Source organism: Mesoplodon bidens (genome assembly GCF_964165515.1).
Source record: "Mesoplodon bidens genome assembly, chromosome: 15".
Taxonomy (NCBI): domain Eukaryota; kingdom Metazoa; phylum Chordata; class Mammalia; order Artiodactyla; family Ziphiidae; genus Mesoplodon; species Mesoplodon bidens.
In genome coordinates this window covers 22,074,629-22,099,518 of record NC_138171.1, presented here as the reverse complement: position 1 = coordinate 22,099,518, position 24,890 = coordinate 22,074,629, and the positions used below count along the sequence as shown (strand labels likewise).

Here is a 24,890-nt window from a genome sequence, read left to right as displayed (position 1 = left end):
TCATGCTACTTAAGGTATGGTGGTGATTACAGGATGCCAGACTTTACTTTGGGATCTGTCTCTTAATCAGCTCATTGGAAGGGGTGTGGGGGAGGGGAAGGTATTTCTGGATGGCAGCAGAATCTCTGTACTTTCCTTTGGGTAAGGGGAATAATTGGCTCTTGATCTGAAGTGGTAGGTAAGGGAAGCCCTTTCTGGATCAGTAGGATAACTGTGTTCAGGACAACAGAGGGAGTTGCCACTCCAAGGGGTAATGGTAGCTAATCCACAGGACTGGTAGGCAGTTAGATCATCTAATGCTGCAGAATGCTTTCGAAGCCTCTAAAAGGCCACTTGTGCCTGCAAGAGTAAGGGGAACCCTGTAGTGAGATCTGAATCCGAGATTGATTTTTGTAATGAGGAAATCGATTTCCCAAGGAAATTGTGTGACAGTATGATTTTTGGACGAGCATACTTCTTGGTTGGTCTGTTGTAGACACTTTGACAGATTGTCTCTCTGTCTGGATTATGTTGCTGTTTACTCCTCAGTACTGATTGTACCCCTTCCCTTTCAATAATGCTGTCTTGTTTTCCCTTCCTAGGTTTATGGAATCCGAGCTGGACCTAAATGACATCATTCAGGAGATGCACGTGGTGGCCACCATGCCAGACCTGTACCACCTTCTGGTAGAGCTGAACGCTGTTCAGTCTCTCCTCGGGTTGCTTGGACATGATAATACAGATATCCTTTCAGATCTGTCCTCAGTAGGAGGGCAGACGTGGTGGGGGAATGCTGTTTACTCTCTCCTCCTGTCTGTCTCTGCTGATGTCTGCTGTCACGTTTGGTTTTCTATTTCCATTTTAATTTTCTCCCATCTTGAATCACACACGCTCTTTACTCATTCGAAAGTCTGGTTTTTATCTAGTAATAAATCTTGGGCAACCCTTAATTGTCCTACTTGCTCTTGTTAGTGTTAGAATCCGTCGTGATGTATCCTGTTCATACATTGACAGCATTAATTTTTCAGGATCTTGATTTGGGGGCCCATTATTATAGGCAAAACCAGGCAGGATTTACATCTGTTGATCTAGACATCATTTTGCTAACAGATGGCCCAGTGGAGTTGAACTCTCCTCTAGTCTCACGTTGGAATGTCCAGGAAAACAGGGATTTTTATCTACTTTGTCTACTGCTGTATTCCCAATTCCTTAAAAGAGGCTGGGTGCACAATAACATTTAGTATTTGTTGACAGCATTAGACCTAAACAGGCAGTCTAAGTTTGATTCCCTGTATGAAATTTGGTGCCCCTCCAGCCCTTAGTATTCTCATCTGCAAAAGTAGATGAGTTATGTCACTGGGCCCTAACCAGACCTGGATACCTTAAGGTCTAACAGCCTTAAGGGCATAGAACATTAAAGTACCGAAGGATCTAAAAATTGTGAATTCAGTTGTCACCTTCTTTTCAAGACTTAAATGCTATAGACTCTTCTGTGGGAATGATACTGTGTATATTCGTGGATGGCATTTACTGGAAAAAATATAAACATTCATATATATGTAGATATAAACTTTTGCCTTGCAGTGTTATTGAGAGGATCAAAGGAGTTCATATAAGTGCTAAGCAGTTTCTGATACGTAGTAGGTATTTAGTAAATGTTATTTATTTTTTTAAACAGTTACTTCTTTTTTAAAATTAATTAATTAATTAATTTTATTTTTGGCTGTGTTGGGTCTTCGTTTCTGTGTGAGGGCTTTCTCTAGTTGTGGCAAGCGGGGGCCACTCTTCATCGCGGTGCACGGGCCTCTCACAGTCGCGGCCTCTCTTGTTGCAGAGCACAGGCTCCAGACGCGCAGGCTCAGTAGTTGTGGCTTACGGGCTTAGTTGCTCCGCAGCATGTGGGATCTTCCCAGACCAGGGCTTGAACCCGTGTCCCCTGCATTAGCAGGCAGATTCTCAGCCACTGCGCCACCAGGGAAGCCCAGTAAATGTTATATTTAACTGAAGCTGAATCATGACTTAAACCTTTTTATACTTTGTCTTTGCTATCAGATGTGAAACAGCTTTAGTGGAAAAGGTTTTTGATATATCTGTGGTTGGGGTTATGGACATTAAAGCAAATTCTCTTCCAATACTTGTTCTGTTTGAATACAGGTTTCCGAAGGTAAAAGACAAATGTAGTTAGTCTGCTTGAGTGATATTCATGGGAAATCTGCTGCTGCTTCATGTTATTTTCATCTTTCTGGTAATCTCTCTCCTGAGAGCATGTCTGACTAGGTTCTTTCCTGCCTGATAATTCTCATAGAAATAAGTCAGTGAATAATCTTAATGCAGGCTTCTTGAAGGGTGATCTTTTAAGCCATTTCTGATAATTCATGGAATGTTAGACAGTATTGAGAATTGCTGTCAGTCCCTAGATTGATGAGTATATTCGCCATACTCATCACTGGGAGGTTCCAGGTTGTACGAGGACCCTAGTCAATTAGCTTGTCTCTGGGTGAGCTTGGTATAGGTCTCATGAATTCATTTGGTAGACATGGCTTTGAATGCTTATCAGGCACTGTGCTAGACCCCCAGGAACCATAGGCTGCACTGATGCTCAAGCAGTATCCGTCAGTAAACATACTGAGTATCTAGCATACAAATAGCCCTATTCAAGGTACTAACTGGTCCTCACAGAGGTAGTAACCAAGAGTTCAAATTGTGACTTCACATTTCAATTCACCTAAGAATGGTAGATTTTCAGAATCCAAACAGACCTTAGAGTTGACTTAGTCCAGGGCCTTATTTGTTTAGTTAGTAACAAGTCTAAGGTCTAGATGTTGGACCACTAGCTGTTGAGGTTGAGGCTGGCACTCCAGGCCCCTGATTTCCAGTCCAGTGTCATTTCTAATGCACCTTGAGTCCTTTCCCTGTAGGATTTACTACATCCCTGACAGAGTTGTATAGTCACCCATTACCTTGTGTATTAATACAGCAATCACCTATTTTGTTTCTGGAAACACAATTCTTATTCTTTTTTTAATTCTTGCTAACTCAAAATAATAGTGGCAGCTTTCTGAAGATGCTGACACTTTGCTGATTCACCAGCCTGGTTCCTGCTGGGGAGAAGACTGACACAAGAAGTGTGCTCGACATCGGGATGTTTGGGAAAGACAACGGCACAGATGTTCCAAGTTGTTACGTTCTGGTCTTTAAGAAGGGAAAAAAACAAGTTCCCCCTATCATAACTTTGACAGACTGCCATTTCCCTCCTGTTTTCTGAGAGCTAAACTGTTTTTTCCCCTTCTTGTCTGCTAACCTTCACCCTGCTGCCCTAATGATATTTTTTTAATCTAATTTTTTAATTATGCCCTACATCAAGTTTAAAGTGCATTTGAAATTTTTTAAATGACCTCATTTTAATTAGATGCAGCGATTAGGGTAAATGTCATCCTCCTCAAAGTACCGTTTTTCTTGAAAGTGGTTTCAAGAAAGGGTAGGCCCTCTTGACTTGCATCTAACATACCCTCTATCAGTTGGAATGTTGATCTCCCAGTAGCTGCACTCTGCTTCTTGTCGTATCTGTGATCTGTAATGGAAATTTTTCTTCGGGAAACGGTTGTTAACAATTTACTGTTGTACAGCTGTAACTGCCCGAAACACCTTACCATGAATAAACAATTTCGTGGCAGTCAGGACTTAAATTTTCCATCTTTTTAACTCTTCATTTATCAACCAAGACCATACATGGCTGGTTATGGTCCCAGCAAGCACAGGTCATCTTTGCTTTGTCCTTCTCTGAGAAAACATAAACTATAGGGACTTTAATTGGATCAGAGGCTGGTTTGTTGTAACCTTAAGAGGCAGAGGATGTGAGAAAACAGCTTGTGCCTCGTCCTTTCAACCGTGAGAAGCAGCTTCAGAGTTTATTCTGGCGCTCTGCATCACTGCTGCTGGTGAGGGCTTGTCAGCGCTTCTGTGCCTCATCTCCCCCCTTGAGAGGCTGGAGCTCAGCCATCAGTTGGCTGTGGAGAGGAATTCTGGTCCGTGAAGAGCACCTCTGGGGGTGAGGGGCAGAGAGGGAGGGGCACACCCCTCACATGGATTGAAGAGTCACTCTGAATGCATTAGGAGGGAACACAAGGTGGGATTCAACAGCTGCTGCCTTTTAGAAATATTGCTTTTTAAAACAATTTTTCCTTTAAAATAAATCATTTAAACATGTTCAGAGCCCTTTTTTGTGACCCTTTTGGAGTGTTTCTACAGAAAAATAAAATCAAAGGTACATTTAAAGGTATTTTATTATTTATTTATTTATTTATTTATTATCAATTTATTTTTATTTTTGGCTGTGTTGTGTCTTCGTTGCTGCACACGGGCTTTCTCTAGTTGCAGTGAGGGGGGACTACCCTTTGTTGCGGTTCGCGGACTTCTCATTGCGGTGGCTTCTCTTGTTGCGGACCACGGGCTCTAGGCACCAATAGTTGTGGCACGTGGGCTCAGTAGCTGTGGCTTGCGGGCTCTAGAGCACAGGCTCAGTAGTTGTGGCGCACAGGCTTAGTTGCTCCATGGCACGTGGTATCTTCCTGGACCAGGGCTCGAACCCTTGTCCCCTGCATTGGCAGGTGGATTCTTAACCACTGCACCACCAGGGAAGCCCTATTTATTTATTTAGGCTGCGTTCAGTCTTCATTGCTGCTCATGGGCTTTCTCTAGCTGTGGCGAGTGGGGGCTACTCTTCATTGCAGTGCACGGGCTTCTCATTGCGGTGGCTTCTCTTATTGCAGAGCACAGGCTCTAGGCATGCAGCCTTCAGTAGTTGTGGCATGAGGGCTCAGTAGTTGTGGCACATGGGCTTAGTTGCTCCGCGGCATATGGGATCTTCCTGGACCAGGGCTCGAACCCATGTCCCCTACATTGGCAGGCGGCTTCTTAACCACTGTGCCACCAGGGAAGTCCCTAAAGATATTTTCTTAAGATATTGCTAAACAGTCAGTTCTGTGGCCCAGTTTAAACCAAATTTACTCAATTTGCCTAAAGGACCAAGGAGGAATAAAACAAGAGGAAGATAGAACCCCAGTTGGTGGCTAATCACCTCTTCTGCTATCACCAAAAGAAAAAAAAAATTAGGGCAGCAAATCCATAAATATCTTATTTTTATATGTCATTTGCTGTGTTCTCAATTTGAGGGAAGAGTCAGTGGAATCCTTTCTAAAGTCCTTAGGGCAGATCATGGCATTTACCGGGTTCCTCCTTTGTATGATAAGCCCTGTTGGGCGCTATCAGGGAAACAAATAATAACTTTAGTTGAGGACTTCCCTGGTGGCGCAGTGGTTAAGAATCCGCCTGCCAATGCAGGGGACACGGGTTCGAGACCTGGTCCGGGAAGATCCCACATGCTGCGGAGCAACTAAGCCCGTGTGCCACAACTGCTGAGGCTGTGTGCCACAACTACTGAAGCCCATGCACCTAGAGCCCGTGCTCCACAAGGAGAAGCCACCGCAATGATAAGCCCGCGCACCTCAACGAAGAGTAGCCCCCTCTCGCCGCAGCTAGAGAAAAGCCTGGGCGTAGCAACGAAGACCCAATGCAGCCCAAAATAAATAAATCAATTATTAAAAATAAATAAATAACTCTAGTTGATAGCAAAAACACTCACATTACTATGTGTGGTAAGTGCCCTTGGAGTGTTATGCTCAGGAAGTACCATTGGTGTTCTGAGAAAACGTAGGTCATCTCTGGTTTGGCAGTGATTAGGGAATTGGGCATTGGAGATGGGTAAGCTTTTGATAGATGTGGAGATTAGTGTGCATTTCAAGTTTATTTTCACAATTTCTACCGTGGCAATGGAAATTGCCATTCCTCACGTGCTGGAAGCTGATGTGCTCACGTAGTCACTACAAACTTATAGGGATATCAGGTCCATGGCTTTATTTATTTTAAAAATCATGACCACTGCTTCCCAGCTAAGTGCCCTATTCTTTAATAAAAACTAGTGAATAATATAAATCAGATTTTTTCAAGTCTGCTTTCTTTCCACCCAGTTGTGATTCAGAAAAATGAGGTCTCATTGTACTGTTAACTTAGGGCATCAGTACAGTTGGTTGCATGCTAATATGCAGGAAGGGAGAGATTTGTTTTGTTAATTACAGAGTAGATCATTGGTCCTGATGGGACAGCTCTATTTTGTCTCAAATAGGGAGTGGTCGTTAGCGCTCTTCTTTTCTAAATTACTGCTTAGTTTTCTCAAACTCTAGAAAGCCAGGAGAACTTGCAAAGTTGTCCCGTTGGATTTTGTGAAGAATTATTGTGGGAATTGGAAAATAAAGGGCAGACAGGTTTTTTTTAGACCAGCAGGGATCAGTTGCACTTGAGCAGTTTGGGTCTATATGACACACCATATTATCCCAGAGGGTGTGTACAATAGTCAGGGGTGCCTTGTGTTCGAGCCCCAGTGCTAATGAGCAGGAATAGGGCTGGGAAGGGTTTGCGCCTCCTAAGGGCTTTCTTCTAATTGGACTGGGAGGGAGTTGGCTGTTGCTCCAGTGCTTTCCTGCAAGCACTGTCTAACAAGACTTTATATGTCAAGCTATTGTTTTGCTAGGAGCTATTCTTGTCTTGATATTTCTAGAATCAAAATTACGATGAAGGGACTTCCCTGGTGGCGCAGTGGTTAAGAATCCGCCTGCCAATGCAGGGGGACACATGTTCAAGCCCTGGACCGGGAGGACCCCACGTGCCACGGAGCAACTAAACCCGTGTGCCACAACTACTGAGCCTGCACTCTAGAGCCCGGGCGCCCCAACTGCTGAAGCCCACGCGCTTAGAGCATGTGCTCCTCAACAGGAGAAGCCACCGCAATGAGAAGCCCGCGCACAGCAATGAAGCATAGCCCCCGCCCACCATAGCTAGAGAAAGCCTGCATGCAGCAACAGAGACCCAGTGAAGCCAAAAATAAATAAATAAATTTATTTTTTTAAAAAAATTACACTGAAAAGAATTTACTTCTTTTCCTGATTGGTAGTCTAACTTCCCTGATAATCTGTACTGATAAACCACCCATTTTTTGGAGCCACTTAAGTATGCTCTGAAGTAAGTCAGATTAGGAGAAGAGTGCCAAAATGGCAATCTAGGAAAAGGACCTCTTAATGTGACTTTTGATCTTGTTTATGAGTTTTAGGTGAATTCCATGTCCTTGGCAGGCTAGGGTGGTCGTAGCCTGCTTTGGACATTTCCCCTGTGGCCTAATAGTGCCCACTAACATTTAGTAGGTACTTAATGAATGTTGAATGAGGACATTTTTTTCCCTCATATTATTTTGATTAAGGATTGGGGTAAAATTAAGAATCTAGATTCATTCTAGGTAGTTCTGTGCCATTATTTTAAAGGGAGAAAAAGACCGTTTTGTCTGTTTAGAAATTCATCTGCATTAATTGAGCTATATCTAATCACTCTTCTAATCTAGGAATAAAAGAAAAAAAGGCTTCTAAAAAACCCCAAATTTGTTCCATTAAATCAGTTACATACTGTGAATCTAGACTGGTCATTTTTCTTAAAGAAGCATTTTTGAAAGGACTTAAAAAAAAGCCATCTGCTTAATATATTTTGTTCCTCTTTATCTTTTTTTCTTTTAATAATTTTTTTCCTTATGGTCACATCTCACTGGAGATTAATGAAATTGACGCCCCATTTCTGTCCCAAGACTCTACATGAGATGAGGCCAAAAAAAACAAATATCTAAAGCCAAAATAAAAGCAAACACCCCTCTTTTTCTAAAAGCCATTGTGTTGTGGGCCATTTTGTACCCAGCTGGTCTTTTCTACTTCACCTCTTATTATACTGGCTTATTGCCCCAGTAGTGGACAGGTGCAGAGGGAGTGATTGGGGTGGCCTTTCTACCCGACATGACAAAATAGGCTATCAAAAACTATGTTTTAGTAATTCGCAAAGAGACAGGCTCTCTGTTTTCCTATTGCACTTGGATGGGAGAGCCTTTTACCTTGTGAAATGAAATTGTAGCTACAGTGGAAAAACCTATCACCCATGCCCAGAGTCTGCTTGTGAAGAAATGCTGGATGGGTGGCAGACCATGCTGAATTTTCTCATTAAGACTGAGAGTTCATCTGTTTATCTTTAGTTTCACTTCTTATTCCTCTTTCTGGTCTTCAAATGACCTCTATCTTCTGGATCATATTATATTACTCGGGAGTTGATGATTACAATTATGGACTCATTACTGCCTTGCTGAAATGCTATTTGGTGAAAGTTGAGAATTTATGTAAAATCAGTTAGTGGTAGGATTGATGAGTTGTTTACCAGACCTGGTAGCTGGTAAGTGATTTCTTGTTTGACTTCTCAACTGAGGCAGGAGTGTCGTAGGCAAGGAGATACCTACTGGACCATTATAAGAAATGACTTTTCTTGGTAAAAGTTAGACATTTATTCTGTTCCTATATAAAACGATCACCATTGTCAAATTTTCTTTTCCTTTTTTCCCCCAGGTTTAATGTGACCCATTTGTGAGCATGGTATAAGAATAATCAAAGAAAAATATGATACCTGTCCCGTAAGACCTTAGAGGCTGAAAAAGGACTTGATCAATCTGAATTTCTGTGGCATAGCTGAAATATAAAATTAGATCTTCCAACCCATTTTGACCCAGAAAGGGAGGATCATGCTGTTGTTAGCTTAAATTTTAGATTTTAGAGGTTTTAGAAAAAATGAAGGCAATAGTGAGGGCTTGGCCATTCTGTGGGAAGAATTGACTAACAACAATCTTTATTATAGTGCTTTCTTATTTTCTCAGTACTTGGATTTACTTGCCCTTTGACATACATGATGTCATTTATTCCTTATAGCTACTGGGTGAGATAGGCTGGGCAGAGATCATTATCACCTTTTTACAGATGAGGAAACTAAGCTGTAAGGAAATAAAGGAGCTTGAGCAAGATTCCATAGTATTAACAATTTGGGGACAGTTTGGTTCACTAAAGATAGGAAGCAAAGATAAATATGATATGACCCCTGTCCTCGAGTTTGCTCTGACTCTTCATCTATTGTTCTTTCATATATGCCCCACCTGTCTCTTGAGGCTAATGTTTAATTAATAATCATAGTTATTAAGTACTTAGTGGGGCATGATGTTATTCAGGGGATGTAGTGATAGTACTTATTACATGCCCAATTCACATCCTTGTCCTATAGACATCTGACTCTATGGTGGATGGATGGATGGATGGATGGATAGATGGATGAAATGCCATCATGCATATTAAATACGCAGGTGGATAAATAATAAGATTTTTACATCTCATATGTAAGAACTTTCCAAGAGAATAAATATGGGAGCTTCTCAGATGAGGAGAATGAGGAGTTGTTAGCATTTTGTCCTTTTTCCTGGGATTTTAATAATTTATGATGAAGTAAGTGACAGTCCTTTTCTCTGTCATTATAGTAGGGTCAATAGATAGAATTTACCTGAATCTAGCTGTTTTTAAACCTGGTTTATACTCCCCTGTGCAATAATATGAAGAGTACGGGCAAAGGTATTGTTTTTGGAATCAGGTGGACCTAACATTCTCCCTTACTATTGCAGTGACCTTTAGATAAGTTACTTAACCACTCTGAGCTTTCGCTTTCTTATCTGTAAAATGGGGATCACACTTATAATGCTGCTGTGAGAATTCAATAGCACAGTGCTTGGCATAATGATGACTTTTTTAAAATGGGAGTTATGATGGCACCTACAGCAGTGTTCAGAGAGGGAGAACTACTAATTCCTACTACTCAGAATTTCTAGAGGTTAGTTTGGTTAGGCTGTTTTGTTTTTTAATTCAAACAATTTACGTATTTTAGTTTACTATACATCATGTTTGATACATGGTCTTTTGTGTCAAGAACTTTCTGGTTACTTTGTTAATAAAGACTATATACTATATGCATGAAGGAGTTTTATCCAAAGACCTTTAATCTCATTATACACATAGAGTTTCATAGCACACCCAAGTTTTGCATATATATTACTTTAAAGTGTGAAAGAATAAGACACAGAAAGCTTAATTACTTATTCATGATGGTCAGCTGGTCAGGTATAGATAAATAAAACAAACCTTTGAATAATTTTTCTTTTAGCAAAAGATGTTCATAAAATACCTGTAACATCAGTTGGCAGTTAGCAAGTCCTATCATTCTTGTTAATATGTCCTGTATCTTTCTTTTTATTTTTTCTTTCCAGTTTGCATTGAAACTGCCCTGATTCTGACCCTTGTCATCTCACTTCTGGACTCTTTTGTGTGTGGTAGCTTCGGAACAGGTCTTCCTCCTTCAGGCCTGGCTTTTCCCCATACCCCCCATCTAGCCACCCCCAAACCCAACACTCACAGTGCTTTAGTGCATCCTGCACACAGCTATTATATTATTCTTTCAATTTATTATTTTCTTCATATGAGTCTAGTTATAATTTTCTCCCCTCCCCCATCCCTAATCCTCTTTCTTCTCCTCTTCATATACCTTTGTACATTCTAATCTCTCTGTCTATATTCCTGATGTTTTGCTTTCTAGCCTACCTGCCCTCATCTATTTAGTGGCCTGTTTTCTGACCAGTCATCTTCTAGCAAATCTTTCCTTATTTCCCAGTTCAGTTTGCTCCTTTTTCAGGATGTGTGCAGTTCAAGTTGTCTGTATTCCTCATTTGTTACATGTTGGTAATTGCCTGTGGTATATACTTTTTTTTAAATGTCTTTAGTTACCTTAACTTCCTCATTTTATCAATGAGGAAACTGAGGCCCAGAGTGAATAGATTTGCCTTCGTCACTATCACAGTGCTTTACTCATCATAAGCATTCAGTAAATGCTGGTTGACAGAGCAAATGGGGTGTGTGCATGTGTGTGTGTGTGTGTGTGATGTGTGTATGCGTCCAAGGTGAGGGAAGGGAAACTTAGTTTAGTTTGGGCTTCCAGGTTCCAAACATAACTCCTTTTTTCTCTCCTTCATGTTTTCTTTCTCCTGTATGTCCCTGTCTCTCTCTTTTTGCCTTGTGTTTAATCATCATTGTTCACCTTCCTTTTATGTCCAAAGCAACATGGTATTTAAGAGGAAGGGAGGTTGGTGGGGTCTAGCACAGTCCAACGAAAATCCTTCCCTCTACATTTTAAACCTATTTTGTCACGCCCTGATTTCTGAAGACTCCTTGGTGAACACCAGCCTTCTTATCTCAGAAGAAATCATTACTGTCTTTGAAGGTGAAGTGTAGAAGATAGTTAAGATTATACTGAGTTCCAAGAATTTAAATTATGAGGTAAGGTTAAGGGTGTTGGCCTTTTTCTCACTGGAAAAGTGACCTCCTAAGTGATCTATTTGAAGTTCTGAAATTTATGAAAATGCACTGAACCTATGGAATAAGTTGCCAGGAAGGCAGCATAAGGAAAGGAACTAAGTGAAGCAGTTACCAACATTTATTGAACACCCACTGTGAGTAGAACCTTGTTGAAGAGATGTTAATAAAACTAGAGTGTATCAAAGGTAAATGGTGATGAAGCGATTGACCAGGAAATGGAAGGGAACCAAATATTTTAATAAAATGTCAGTTGGGTTTTCATAGGTATGTGTTACCCTTAACGTTTTTCACATGTGTCCATAGCTGTGGTTGATTTGCTTCAGGAATTAACAGACATAGACACCCTCCATGAGAGTGAAGAAGGAGCAGAAGTACTCACTGACGCTCTGGTAAGTTACGTGTCCCTCTGGGGTTTTGCAGGTGTGTGTACGGTGTTGGCATCCTCCCCACCATTGTCTCTCTGAGTGGCACGGGCTGGGTGTCAGGAAGAGCTCTGTGGCAAGGCGGGACTGAATGAGAAGAGTAAGAAAGTAAAGTGCAACCTGTGGGGTACTTTATTCTTCGGAACTGTGTTAGGGCAGGGGTTGTAGACTCCTGGTATTTATTAAATATGTGCTGTAGGCAGGCGTTTTCTTGTTTTTTACACTTTATTTAATCCTCACTGTAACCTCTCAGAAGGGTATTACTGCTATGATTCCCATTTATAGCCGTGAAGCTGAGGCTTAGAGAGACAAAACAACCTGCCCGTGGTCACACGGCTGGGATTTGAACCTGTGTTCTCTTTGACTCCACGTTCCTGCTCGCCTGCCCTCACTGTGTTGCTTCTGACCTTTTTACAAAGAGTTTTTGCAGAAGAGAGTTTCTTTTCTTCTCTGGGCTTTATAATCCCAAGCGCTAGTAAAGAGAGGTATCATTATTATTTGTTGTACAGATAGGGAATCGGAGAGTGTTTAAAAACAAGAACAAACCTTCTAGCTCATCCAGGTCCAAGTAGCAGCCATTGACTGCAGAAGACAGGGTCAGCTGATTTCTGTGTTCCTTTTTGTGCAGCCTAGGCAAGGCCTCAGAATCTTCTTCAGGTATTATTCCAGGAAGCAGCCAATCCAAAGAATGTATATGTGAGGTGAAGTGATGTAATCTCATCAACTCACTCTAGCCTTGAGGAAGCCCAGGTGCAGAAGTGAAGCCTTCCCCTGCATCGCTCTCAGCCAGTCCCTGTAACAGCAAAGATGAGCTTCTGCACGTTGTGATCGCCACTGCAGTCCTGTCCCACAGCACCAGTTTCCCTCTTACCAGGCATGGGAGAGGCCCCAGGGCCCCACAGCTGGCCAGTGGCAGGAGTGACTCTTCTCCAGCCTCTTACCCTGCTACTGCCTGTGGAGCTCTGTCCACCCACCAAGCCATCTCCCTCCTCAAGTTTCTGTTGATTTTCATCCTTTCTGTTGTCTTCTGCTGTCTGGTCTTTTCTCTCTGGTTAAGAATGTTAATAAGTACTGGTTTTGATGCAGTTTGCAGAGTTTATCAAAGGTCCATGTAGCCACTTGTATTAGAAGCACCTGGGGTGCTTGTTAGGCTGCTTTCTGGCCCCATCCAAGACCTGCTGAATCAGAATGGCTGGGACGAGGGCCCCAAATGATTCTGAGACCCCACTGCTACACTCCCTACCCCCTCCTCACCCTTTCTCTCTTGAGGTTCTTTTTTTTTTTTGCGGTACGCGGGCCTCTCACTGTTGTGGCCTCTCCCGTTGCGGAGCACAGGCTCCGAACGCACAGGCTCAGCGGCCATGGCTCACGGGCCCAGCCGCTCTGCGGCATGTGGGATCTTCCTGGACCAGGGCACGAACCCGTGTCCCCTGCATCGGCAGGCGGACTCTCAACCACTGCGCCACCAGGGAAGCCCCCTCTCTTAAGGTTCTTGACACGAGAAATTTCCCATGTGCCTTGCTCACAGCTACCATTTGGTGTGAATGAAGGGGCTGTGAACCCACTGGATATGAAGGACTGTCTCTTACATAGAGCGAGGCTGCAGTCCAGCAGGGCCATTTGTGACTGAGTATGATGAAAATTTCTATGGGCATTTTTCTTTCAAGCTCCTTCCTAGAGCGAACTGCCACTTTTGTAGAATTCAGGACCTTTATTTTTCCTTTGAACCACTGTGCAGACAGAAAAGGGCGATGTCAGGGTGTCCTTTTGTTTGGAGGAGCATCTGAAGGAAGGCTGTGGCACTTGCTCCTTCTCCATGTCCCCACAGTGTCATTTGTGTAGTCTTACCTTTCAGAGGTTAATTACAGTGGCCCTGAGTGAGCCTTCCTGCCTGGACTCTGGGCTGATTTTAATTAACATCCTTTGCCTGTGTGAATAGAGGAAACAAGACAGGAACAACTAGCTGGTCTGCTGCCTGTAAAACGTACCCAGAAACAGCAATTCACACAAAAGCCCCCTTTGTGTTTTCTGTGTTGCCAAGCCCACCAATGAAAGCTGGATCTTGTAGATTTTATTGTTTTTTTGGGAAGAGACAGTTCATCCTCAGTCTGGGGAGCCATTAGGTAGCTGCTATACAGGGTCTTCTGTTTGTTTTGTTTAGTTTCTTTATTGTTATATTATTTTAAGATTTTGACTCTTACAGCTTTATACTGGTGGGGCTGGTGTGAATCACAAACAGTTGAACATTTCTAGACTCCCATATATTATTTGCTTATCTGCAGCCAGTCCGGAGCCATCAGTAAATATCAGAGAGCAGAACTGGTAGGTGGTCTTCATCTGTTTTTTCTCTACCCTTGTGCTGCATTCAGGAAGAAGTTTGATAAGTATTCTCATATTACAAGGGTTGAGTTGTCTTCGTAGTTTTAATTTGGGGCCAATATTGGAGGCCTGGAATTGCATGAGCAGAGGCTAGAGGACATGTAGTAGAATTTATTGTGACGTTCAGTTTGCAGTTATTGCCTTGGTCGTTTTCTCATCTGGAAGTCCTAAGCAATAGAATAGCACATTTGTGGGGAGAGAGTGCTGTCCTGGTATTCTCAGGGATCTTTGGGGTTTAAAGTTTGGTTTATATCCACTGCTATTACTTATGCAAAAGGCAAATATTTGTGCTTTGTAACAAGTTGATTTGGTAGCCTGGAAAACAGACTCTTTTCTGAAAAGCGGGAACTCAGGGTATTTGCTTTGATGGCAGTTCTTTGGCATGGCATGCCTCTCTGAAGAAGACATTGGACTCCTTGAGAGTCATGATTAGATTATAGTCATTTCCCTACTAGTCCCAAAATTTGCCATGTGCTTGGCAATCCCATGCCTTTGCTCACATCTGCCTTCAGCTTGGCAAGGCTTGCTTCCCCGGGCTATCTGGAATACCCCTCCTCATTCTTTAAAGCCTCACTTAAACCTTATCTCTCCTGAGTTTTTTTCAGACTCATCACTTCAGCAGAATTTGTGTTCCCCTACCACTGTGTATATCCTGGCACTGTTTTTAAGTTTGTCTTCCCTGAGATGTGATCCCGATCAGGGGAGTGGCCAAAGTGGTGGCTTTGTCACTTACCATCTGTGTGACCTTGAGAAAGTTACCTATCCTCTCTGTACTCAGTTGATTCTGCTGTAAAATGGGGATAACAGTAGTGCCTATTGCATAGAGCTGAAGTGAGGAATAAATGAGATACTTAGTAGATCTTTAGAACAGTGTCTGGCACAGAGTAAACACCCAATAAATGTTGGCCATTGTCTTAATAATGGTATAAATGTCTGGGACATATTAAGTACTTAGTAAATGTCAAGTTAAAATGATATATATCACATGCCACACAGTGAAATGTTTATGAATGTTTGTTGACTTCAACAAACTTTTTTTTTTCATTTCAGCAAATGTTCAAGAAACATTTTGAACAAATACCCAAAAACATCTGAAGGGTGTGGACCTAAATGAGACATGGGGGGATAGATGTTTAGTTTAAAAAAAAAAAAAAAAGAGGATGAAATAAGTAATGATGATAATACAAGGCAGAGCATTAAGAATGACTGTGAGAGATGCAAGCTTCTTTGGAAATGAGGAGGAGAGAGCCATCCCTTCTGATGGGGAAGAACCAGGAGGGGCGGCAGAGCTGTAGGTATTGGCCATGGCCCCTGTAGGGAGTCTTCCATGTGAGGGTGCTTGGAGGGGTCACAGCCAGAGGAGGTGGAAATGTGGCTGGGAGCCACCACTTACTATAGTTTCCCAATGTGGCTTTGATGTGGGGGGCCAGGAGATGGCCCTATACCCATTCTTGCCCTCAGTTAACCCTACTTAAATTTTGAAGCTTGAGCTGGTGGCAATGCATTTGTGCTGCTCAGGTGAGGCTGAAGTTGGCAGGTTTTTGGTTGTTCTAAGGGTACTTAGGTAAATTTCTGGATGCTACCACTTTTATCCCTTCCCACGTCTGTTCACGTCCTCACCTTCATCTGTATTTGTTCTCAAGCAGAATTCACTGGGTCATTCATTTCACTAATTGTTTATTGAATGCTTAGTGTGTTCTGGATTCTAAGAATTGCTTATGTAGCAGTGAGCAAGACTGACAAAGTCTGTTTTTGTGGAGCTCGTATTCTAGTGTCGGGAGAAACAGTAAATTAGTAAATGAGAAAACAAGTAATGACTCCTTGTTACATAGAAAATTAACATAGAATGATGTCCTGTAGAGCAACTGGAGAATCACATCAAATTAGATAGTCAGGAAAGGCCTGAGTTCTGGGTGATGAAAAGAAGCCAGCCATTCAGAATGACCAAGGGCAAGGAATGAGTTTGACATACTCAAGGAACAAAAATAAGGCCGGTATTGTTGGAGCACAGCTGGGGTGAAGGGAGAGAGCACCGTCAGGGCCAGACCACACTGGGCTTTGTAGGCCTTGTAGTAAGTTCGGGTGGGATTGCCAGTGTGCAGGGGAGTAGTAACATAGTCTGACCTAACATTTTAAAAAGACCACTCTCGGGAGCTGTGTCGATAATGGATTGGAGGGGCAAGAGTGGAAGCTAGAATATATTAGGTTGCAGCAGGCCTGAGTTTTACATTATGACCACATTACTCTGTGTATTTTCAAAACTTATTGCTTGGTCAAGATTCAGTGGGTGGGTGTGTAGGGCAGGGGGAGGGTTTATTATTGTTTATTATTGTTTATTATTGTTTTTTAAATATGAAATTTCCAGAATTCATAGTAGGTAGAAAAACTCCAGTCAAACTCTTGAGAAACCTTGTTGGCAGATTGTGCAAGATAGAAAAGGGATCCTTCAAACCCTCTCATCTCCCCTCATCTATCCCTTTTTTATTTCCTCATCTTCTCTTGTATCTACCCTCTCTGGTCAAGTGGAAAAATATGACTGATCATGCCCTTGAACCCTGTCTCAGTAGGACCTGGTGGAGTATTGTTTGGGAGACTGGTAACAAGCGGAAAAAGCCAATGACTTATCAGAAAACATCAGGCTTAAGACAGTCATGATTTCCAAGACCAGAGTTACTCTACCTGATGCTTTAATCCCTAAGCAGGATTTGGTTTTAGTTTCAGAGTTAGTCACAGGTCCAAAACAGTCAGGACGGTGGTAGACCCAAGGGTTTAGAGGGACAGAATGCTAATTTGTGCTTCTTACTAGATGATATCTGGAGCTATGCATAATATAAATGTTTTCCTGAGGGTTTTCTCAGCTAAATGTATTTTGACTGCTTTGACCCTCCTGCAGTCAGATAAAATTGCATTTAACCCAGCTAAACATGAAGTTTCACACTTTGCAAGCTTAAAAAGGCTCTCTGTTAGAAGTTAGATTTTTGTAGCAAGAAAAAAAGATTTCCTCCAGCCAGACACCCATTACCAATAACCATTCAGTTCTGGGATTTGAATGTGTTGCTTACTGCCACTGTCCCCACCACTCTCCAGACAGCAGACCATGGGTAACATAACTAAGAATCAAGGGGACGGGGGGACAATGCACATAAAGCATCAATAAGCAGTTGAAACTGGTGAGGCAGTTTGCAGAACCGACAAGCAGTGTGATACCGAGCGGAGTTGCAGTGTCCGCTGCTTTAGGATTCAGGGAGATTATAGGTCAATCAGGGTGATTTAGGGAAAAACAAACTGTGATATGGTTCATGTTTTTCCCCCAGATGTTTTTCTGTTTTCTCTCACATACCCAACTTGTCCAATTAATTAAGGAAAATATTGCAGTGGATTTCTTTGGTGAAGCTCTTGCTGGCTGTGAGATTTGAGAGCAAGACTGTGTATCTCCTTGATACAAGGGAGGGAAACAGCTCTTTCTCGTATTTACAGGAGTTCTCAATTCTGGCATCAGTATCCCCTCCAATCTGCAACTAGTGTCTTTCATTGCTTCTCACACCAGGGCATAAAGGAGAGCCTAGAAAAATCTGCTTCATTCGTGATTCAGGTATGCCAAATTAATTAACAACTTCAGCTTTTCCCCCATCCAGATGCTTCCCTTAAGTCTCACCCAGAAAGAGTAAAGAGGCCTTCTTTGAAGATCTGTCCCTCTTGCCATTGTTCCATCCTCAGGCTCAGTTTGAATTGTCCATAGAGTGCCTTATATGCAAGTGTTCAGGAGGCATCAGTGGAATGAGATCATTTCCTTCTCTCTCCTTTCTTTTCCCCTCATTGAAGTGACAGGATATGATGGGAAAAAATAGTCTCGGAGTTGGTCACTTCTGCCACAAGCTTTGTGACTTTGACCAGGCTAATTAACATCTCTGGACCTTTGTTTTTCTCACCTGTAAAAGTTGTGAGGATTACATGAGAGTAAATGGAGCAATGTATATAAAAATATGACTACAGGGCTTCCCTGGTGGCGCAGTGGTTGAGGGTCCGCCTGCCGACACAGGGGACGCGGGTTCGTGCCCCGGTCCGGGAAGATCCCACATGCCGTGGAGCGGCTGGGCCGGTGAGCCATGGCCGCTGAGCCTGCGCGTCCGGAGCCTGTGCTCCGCAACGGGAGAGGCCACAGCAGTGAGAGGCCCGTGTACCGCAAAACAAAACAAAACAAAAAATATGACTACAGTACACAAAGTAAAGTGTTTTGTCAGTTTATTTAAATTTAGCAAGATTACTGAATGTATAGTATTGCACTTGACTTTGAGGAGTGTACCAAGATAAATGAGGGTGCAGTGCCTGCCTTCAAAGAATTTGAGTTTTTCTTAGCCCGTGGGAGATATGAACAGTGCATAATCAGGTATCAGAAGAAGTAAAGGGCTAGATTCAAACTCTCTACTTAATTTTTGAACCAGACCCGGGGTAAAGTATGCCATATAACTTCATTTAATCTTTACAACTTTTTCCCATTTCCTAAGTGAAGAAACTGAGGTGGTGAGAGAGAGGATATACCATGGGTATGCAGCAGATCTTATCTTCCAGTATAGGTTTACTTATTGGCTGTGACTTAGAAATGTATTACCAGATAGATAATCACTTCTTGATTATTAGGTGTTTACTTAGTTATCTTCCTTGGTGTGCCTCAGGGTTCCCCAAGGCAGTCTCTATAAGGGCACACATTGTGCCAGAAGGTAGTGTGAAGCGGTGTAAGCATTATTTCACCTAAGAAGGAAGCTTGGTTTTTGCTTCTGCTGCCACTGCTTAGTAGCTGTGTGGTCTTGGCTAAGTCATTAATCTCTTGAATATCATCTATATGATGTGGCTACTAAAATTTTTCCATAAGTGTTATGTGAATCAAATTAAATAAGAGAAATGTAATTGCTTTCTTATGCATTATGTGTAATACAAACATAAGGTATTTTATTCTGTTAATATTCTTTTCGAGAAGGAGTCAGAAGTTCTTCGAAAGTAATAGTTTCATAAAAGCTTGATGTAGGAACTTAGGAATATTTTGAGTTTAACCCTAAATTTTGATGTCAGTGTAAATATGGCAAGTAAACTTCCCAACTGAATATCTCTTGGTGCTGTGGTCTAGAAATGTGCCTTTGACTTGAATGAACTTGTGACTTGACTTAAGATGGCATTTTTGTAAGGTGTTTAAATACCGCATAGCAGTAGAAAGAGCACAGGACTTGATTTCAGAGGCCTAGGTTCAAGTGCTAGTATGTCACTCAGTTAAATATGTAACCTTGAATTTTACCTTGTCCCCTTAAGCTTCTATCTAAAGTTAGGGGTAATGATGCCTTCCCTTCTTTGCCTCAGGGTCACTTCAAGCCTCAAAAGAGGTATTGGGATGGGAGAGCATACTGTAAACCATAAGTGGCAGGTTGTTTACTTTGTTCATTCAGTAGAGGAGTATGGGAATGACAACATTTTGGAGACTGTTTGTGACATGTATCCCATTCTCCTTTTGCTCCCATGTTGCTGCAGGTGGACGGGCAAGTGGTAGCACTGCTTGTGCAGAATCTGGAGCGTCTGGATGAGTCTGTGAAAGAAGAGGCAGACGGCGTCCACAACACTCTGGGTAAGGGGGAGGGTGCCAGCATCCTCTGAGTTTCTTTGTGTTTGTTTTGGGGTTTGGTACTCATTTCCTTCCTCCTTCATTATAGAGTCAACAGCAGGAGGGTTTTCCTTTTTTCTGCTCCCAAACTGCCTTTTCAGAAATGAAGACCCTTGTGTAGATTTCATATAACTGCTGCTTTGGTTTGGCTTGCGGTAATAAAAGCAGAAATCATTCCTGGACAGAAACTTCTGGCTTCTTTGAGCAGGCCTTTGCCTTTGCCTCCAAAAGTTAGGATGAAGTCTATGCAGGATGAAAACTTTTTTTTTTTGGAAAGTGTTTATTTTACAATTTTTGAATCCCCTTCTGTTGGTTCTTCTTCACATTTCCCTTCAGTGGAACTACAAACTTTTGAACAACTGTGTACAGGCATACCTCATTTTATTGCACTTTATCGTGCTTTGCAGATATTACATTTTTACAAATTGAAAGTTTATGGCAACCCTGCATTGTCAGATGATAGTTAGCATTATATATACTAATACAGTATTTTTAAATTAAGGTATGTACATTTTTTTAGACATAATGCTATTGCATACCTAATAGACTACATACAGTATAGTGTAAACATAACTTTTATATACAATAGGAAACCAAAATATTCATGTGATTTGCTTTATTGTGATATTCACTTTATTGCAGTGGTCTGGAATCAAACCCACAATACCTCCAAGGTATGCTTGTACCTTTATAGGACATTTTATTTGAAAAAGAGTTAGTGTTTCTTTCGCTTCTTATGTGTACTTTGCCCTGTAAACTGTGAGTTGAAATATTGCTGTTAACTTGGCTGCCCCTTTATCATATGTTCATTTAAGTGGATTCCTCTGCAATATTTCCCCTCCTCCTCCTTCTCCTTGAGTCTGTCCAGTCTTTCCCCCTGCAAAGTTGCTGAACCAATAGCCTATTTAAAATTGTGCTTTTGGGTAGTCCTCTTTATCACTGGTCACTGTCTTATAAAACCAAAGGTGACATATCGGTAAGCAGAGCTTGAGAAATGAACAAGGCCCAGCAGAAGTAGAAACTTTGATGAGATTAGATTTTCTTCCAGCTCCTTTGTGTCTAGCACAGATTTCTCTTATAGTTTTATACTCTCTACTGTGAAGATTATCATAAAGAAGGAGGAAGACATGGCACCTAGGGAGTAAGAGAAGAGAGAACACAACAATCTGTGATTTGGGGGTTGGCTCTAGTCTAGAGCCAGAATTTGGCATTGCCATCTGTTAGCCTAATGCTGAATTTTGCTGAGTAGAAAGAGTATCAGAAGTCTTAACTGACAGTTAGTAAAAAGAGCCTGATGGGGCTTCCCTGGTGGCGCAGTGGTTGAGAGTCTGCCTGCCGATGCACGGGACACGGTTCGTGCCCCGGTCCGGGAGGATCCCACATGCCGCGGAGCGGCTGGGCCCATGAGCCATGGCCGCTGAGCCTGCGTGTCCGGAGCCTGTGCTCCGCAACGGGAGAGGCCGCAACAGTGAGAGGCCCGTGCACTGCAAAAAAAAAAAAAAAAAAAGCCTGATGTAATGGAAAAAGCACCAGCCTGGCAGTCTATGAAGTTCTCTCTACTTTCAACTTGGTCCCTTACCGACAGCTCAGGAGATTCATCCCTCTTTCCCTTATTAAGCATCCGATGTTTGTCAGGCACTGTTCTAGGCACTGGGTAAATTAAAGATGAATTAGGTACAGTTCTTCTTAAGAGGCAGACTGATGGGAAAGTCTTGAACAGAAAGGAAAGGTAATACAGGGTGACAAATGGTAATAGTGGGGAGCACTGTGGAAGTGAAGAGGAAGGGGCTCCAAATTGGTGGGTAGGAGCAGGTAGCTGATTAGGGCTGAATATGAAGACAGGTGCTTTTTTAAAATTATTCATTTATTTATTTATTTTTGGCTGCGTTGGGTCTTCATTGCTGCATGCGGGCTTTCTCTAGTTGCGGCGAGCGGGGGATACCCTTCGTTGCAATGCGCAGGCTTCTCATTGCGGTGGCTTCTCTTGTTGTGGAGCACGGGCTCAGTAGTTGTGGCACACGGGCTTAGTTGCTCCGCAACAAACATGTGGGATCTTCCCGGACCAAGGATCGAACCCGTGTCCCTTGCATTGGCAGGCAGATTCTTAACCACTGCGCCACCAGGGAAGTCCCGACAGGGGCCTTTTGACGGAGAAATGTGAGACGGGCAGGGCAGTATCATTTGTAAAGCCATGAATGGGCAAGGGTTTTGGGGGAAGACTAGAAATGTACTGTGGCAGTGTGAGGTAGGTATGGTGGGAGATGGGACCGGAGGAGTAAGTTTGTCCAGATTATGGAAGACCTTCTAAACCCTGGCAGGATGTTTGGATTTTATCCTAGTGGACAACAGAAAGCCACCTAAAGTGTACGCAGAATAAGATAAAGGCATTGGAGATTAAAATGAATGAGCTGATTTCTTAGAAAATGTGAGACAGTAATTAAGCGATTAAAATGATCTTCATCTCTCAGGGGTCTCGTTGCTGCTCTGCTGCCACAGCTCTGTATCCACTCCCTGAGGGGCTGCCTGGTCATTCTTTAACTTGCCATTGGTGGGGCTGGCGTGAGTGAGGAAGCAGATAGGAGGTGTAGTGCTTTCTTCAGCCCTTTCTCTTCAAGACTCAGACCCGCTGGGCGTTGTGCTTAAAGAGCACAGAACTCCGATCCGCTTTATGATAGATAATAACATATCCTGGGATGGGGAGCGGATGGAGCCCTGAAGGAAGGAAAGCACTGGATGCAGTAGAATGAGACTACAGGTTTGGGGTTCTTTTTTTTAATGTCCTTTTTTTAGCATCATAATCATACAATCACTTTTTTTTTTTTTTGCCTCCTCATTTAAAATTTTTCCATTAAACAGCAATTTGGTTGTTGTAGGAGATAGCAGGACCAATTATATTTGCTTCTGAGTACCTGATGGTTACCTCTGCCAGCATGGTCTTTCCCCTCTGTGCACATTATTTTGTTCAGTTAAGATGATGCTTGCTTCCCTTGCAGTATCCAGAGAAAGAGATCTGAAAATGGATGAATCAGGAGAGGAAGAGGCTCTGAATTCATCCCCTGATTTTTCCTTAAGGCTTCTGCCTAGCCCCCTGTTTCTTTAGTCACAGGTCTCAGGGACTCTAGTACAGTGAGATTAAGAGGGCCTTCTTAGGCAGATATTCACACCTTTGTGTGTTCTGCTGTAGTGTTGTTCCCTGTTAACAAAGAAAATCTTTCACTATTCCTTTATTGAATTCCATCACATTCAGTTATGAGTTTTACTTGTCACATAACTTGAAGAAAAAAAAAAAAAACCATAGCATCTCCCTGGTTAATCTGAAAATGACAACACAGCATCTGGCTGGGAGGAATACAGGGAAGTGGAAAGAGGAATAAAATGTCTGTCATGGGAAGCAAGCTTGTTGAAGATGGAAACAAAGTTGCCCTCCCACATTACTGGTGTCTGTCTCCCTTCAGCTATTGTGGAGAACATGGCTGAGTTCCGGCCTGAGATGTGCACAGAGGCTGCCCAGCAGGGTCTTCTGCAGTGGCTGCTGAAGAGGCTGAAGGTAAGTTTGGCTTTGTGGGACTGTAGCTCAAACCTCTCTTTGCTCTGGGCACAGCTCATGCTGGGTCATCGGCACAGGTTGTTATTCCTAGGCTATGTGATCTAGTTTGGGAATCTTTTGGCAACTCTTGCCTCTTTCTTTGCTTCTCTTCTTTTGTTTGTTTTAAAAGTACCCTTTAATGCCCCCGAAAATAATATAAACATGTTGTCAACACAAATTCATGTGGTACAGAAGGTTTATACTGAAAATAAAAGTCCTCCTCTGCTGATTCCTTCTAGTTCCACTTCTCAGAGACAGCCTCTGTTAACAATATTTTATCTATCCTTCCAGAAATTTTCTGTGTAAATAGGAGTATGTGAGTGTGTGTGTGTTTGTGTGTGTTTCACAAATAGAATTATACATTATTTTCTTTTGCAAGTTGATCTTTTCGCTGAACTAATGGCTGCCGAGTATTCCATTTTACCGTTGTGCCAAAGTCAATTTAACCATTCTCCTGTTTATAATAGTTTTTCACTGTTAAAACAGTGCTGCAGTGAATATCCCCATGTACACATGCACATTTTTTTTTCCTTGAATGCTAGTGTTAGTTTATTTGTAGGATAAGTTCCTAGAAATAGAATTGATAGGTCAAAGGGTATGCACATTAACATTTTTGGTAGATATTGCAAAATCTAATAGTTGAGAGGGTCTGTCTCCCTTACCTACACTGGGTATTACCAAACTTAAAATTTTGTTAATCTGATGAGTGAAAACGGGTATTTCATTTTAATTTGGAATTTTAAAATCGAGGACAGTGTATTGGCTTTCAGTTGTTTATTAGCCATTTGTATTCATCTCTTTTAGCTTCCTGTTTACATCCTTTGTTCATAGTTCTGTTGGATTATTCATTCTCTTCTTAGCATAGTCCTTTTGAGCATCTTTTTAACATTTAGTGCTGTCACAGAGAGTAAATGAGGAAAGGGAGAGGTAAGAGCTTCTCTCAGAATAGTGTTAACCAAAGGTATGATGGAAGGCAGTTTGGAACTGCCTATGTGCTACTGAAATAATCTCGGCAAGCAAGGGTTCCCAATTTTTCAGTGAGAAAGAGGAAGACATGTTTGTAGCTGGTATGACTCTTTAAGTAGTCCTGGCCTTGCTGTGCTTCAGAGTGTCATAGAGATGCAGAGAGTCTGAGGTGCATCAGGTCCGATTTGTCCCCCGCTGTCTTGATTAGGGCTAAGGAAGAAGATTCCGCCTAAGATATCATATGCCCCCATGGTTCCCTCCCTCTCTGACAGTCTGGGTCTTCCCCAATCCTTCTTATTTAATCCTTTGTTCCCATTAAATCTGTAACATAGACTTATATAACATGGCCTGAGGATATTCAGCTAGCCTGCTGTATATTATCATCAGTGGGTATGGGCACATTTGCTGGCAGAGTATAAACTTAATGCATAGTTCAGTAGACTGCAACTTCCTATCCACACACACACCCTCACCCTCGCCTTTCCTTTCAGGAACAATCAGGTCTGGTTAATTCATTCATTGTCATTTTTGCAGCTTCCTTTCGACCTCCTCTCATGCGTTTTGACGTCCTTTGGTTTCCCCTTGTAATTACC

General features: G+C 42.2%; 1 protein-coding gene across 1 annotated transcript in view; it reads left to right on the top strand.

The window, feature by feature from the left end:
- The window catches only part of CTNNBL1 (catenin beta like 1), a 161,543-nt gene that overhangs the window by 43,371 nt on the left and 93,282 nt on the right, over positions 1-24,890 (top strand). The window contains exons 4-7 of the mRNA XM_081257772.1: positions 582-723; positions 11,591-11,686; positions 19,616-19,709; positions 23,201-23,292. Of these exons, the coding sequence (XP_081113898.1) occupies positions 582-723; positions 11,591-11,686; positions 19,616-19,709; positions 23,201-23,292 (424 nt within the window). The remainder of the gene's footprint in view (positions 1-581; positions 724-11,590; positions 11,687-19,615; positions 19,710-23,200; positions 23,293-24,890) is intronic.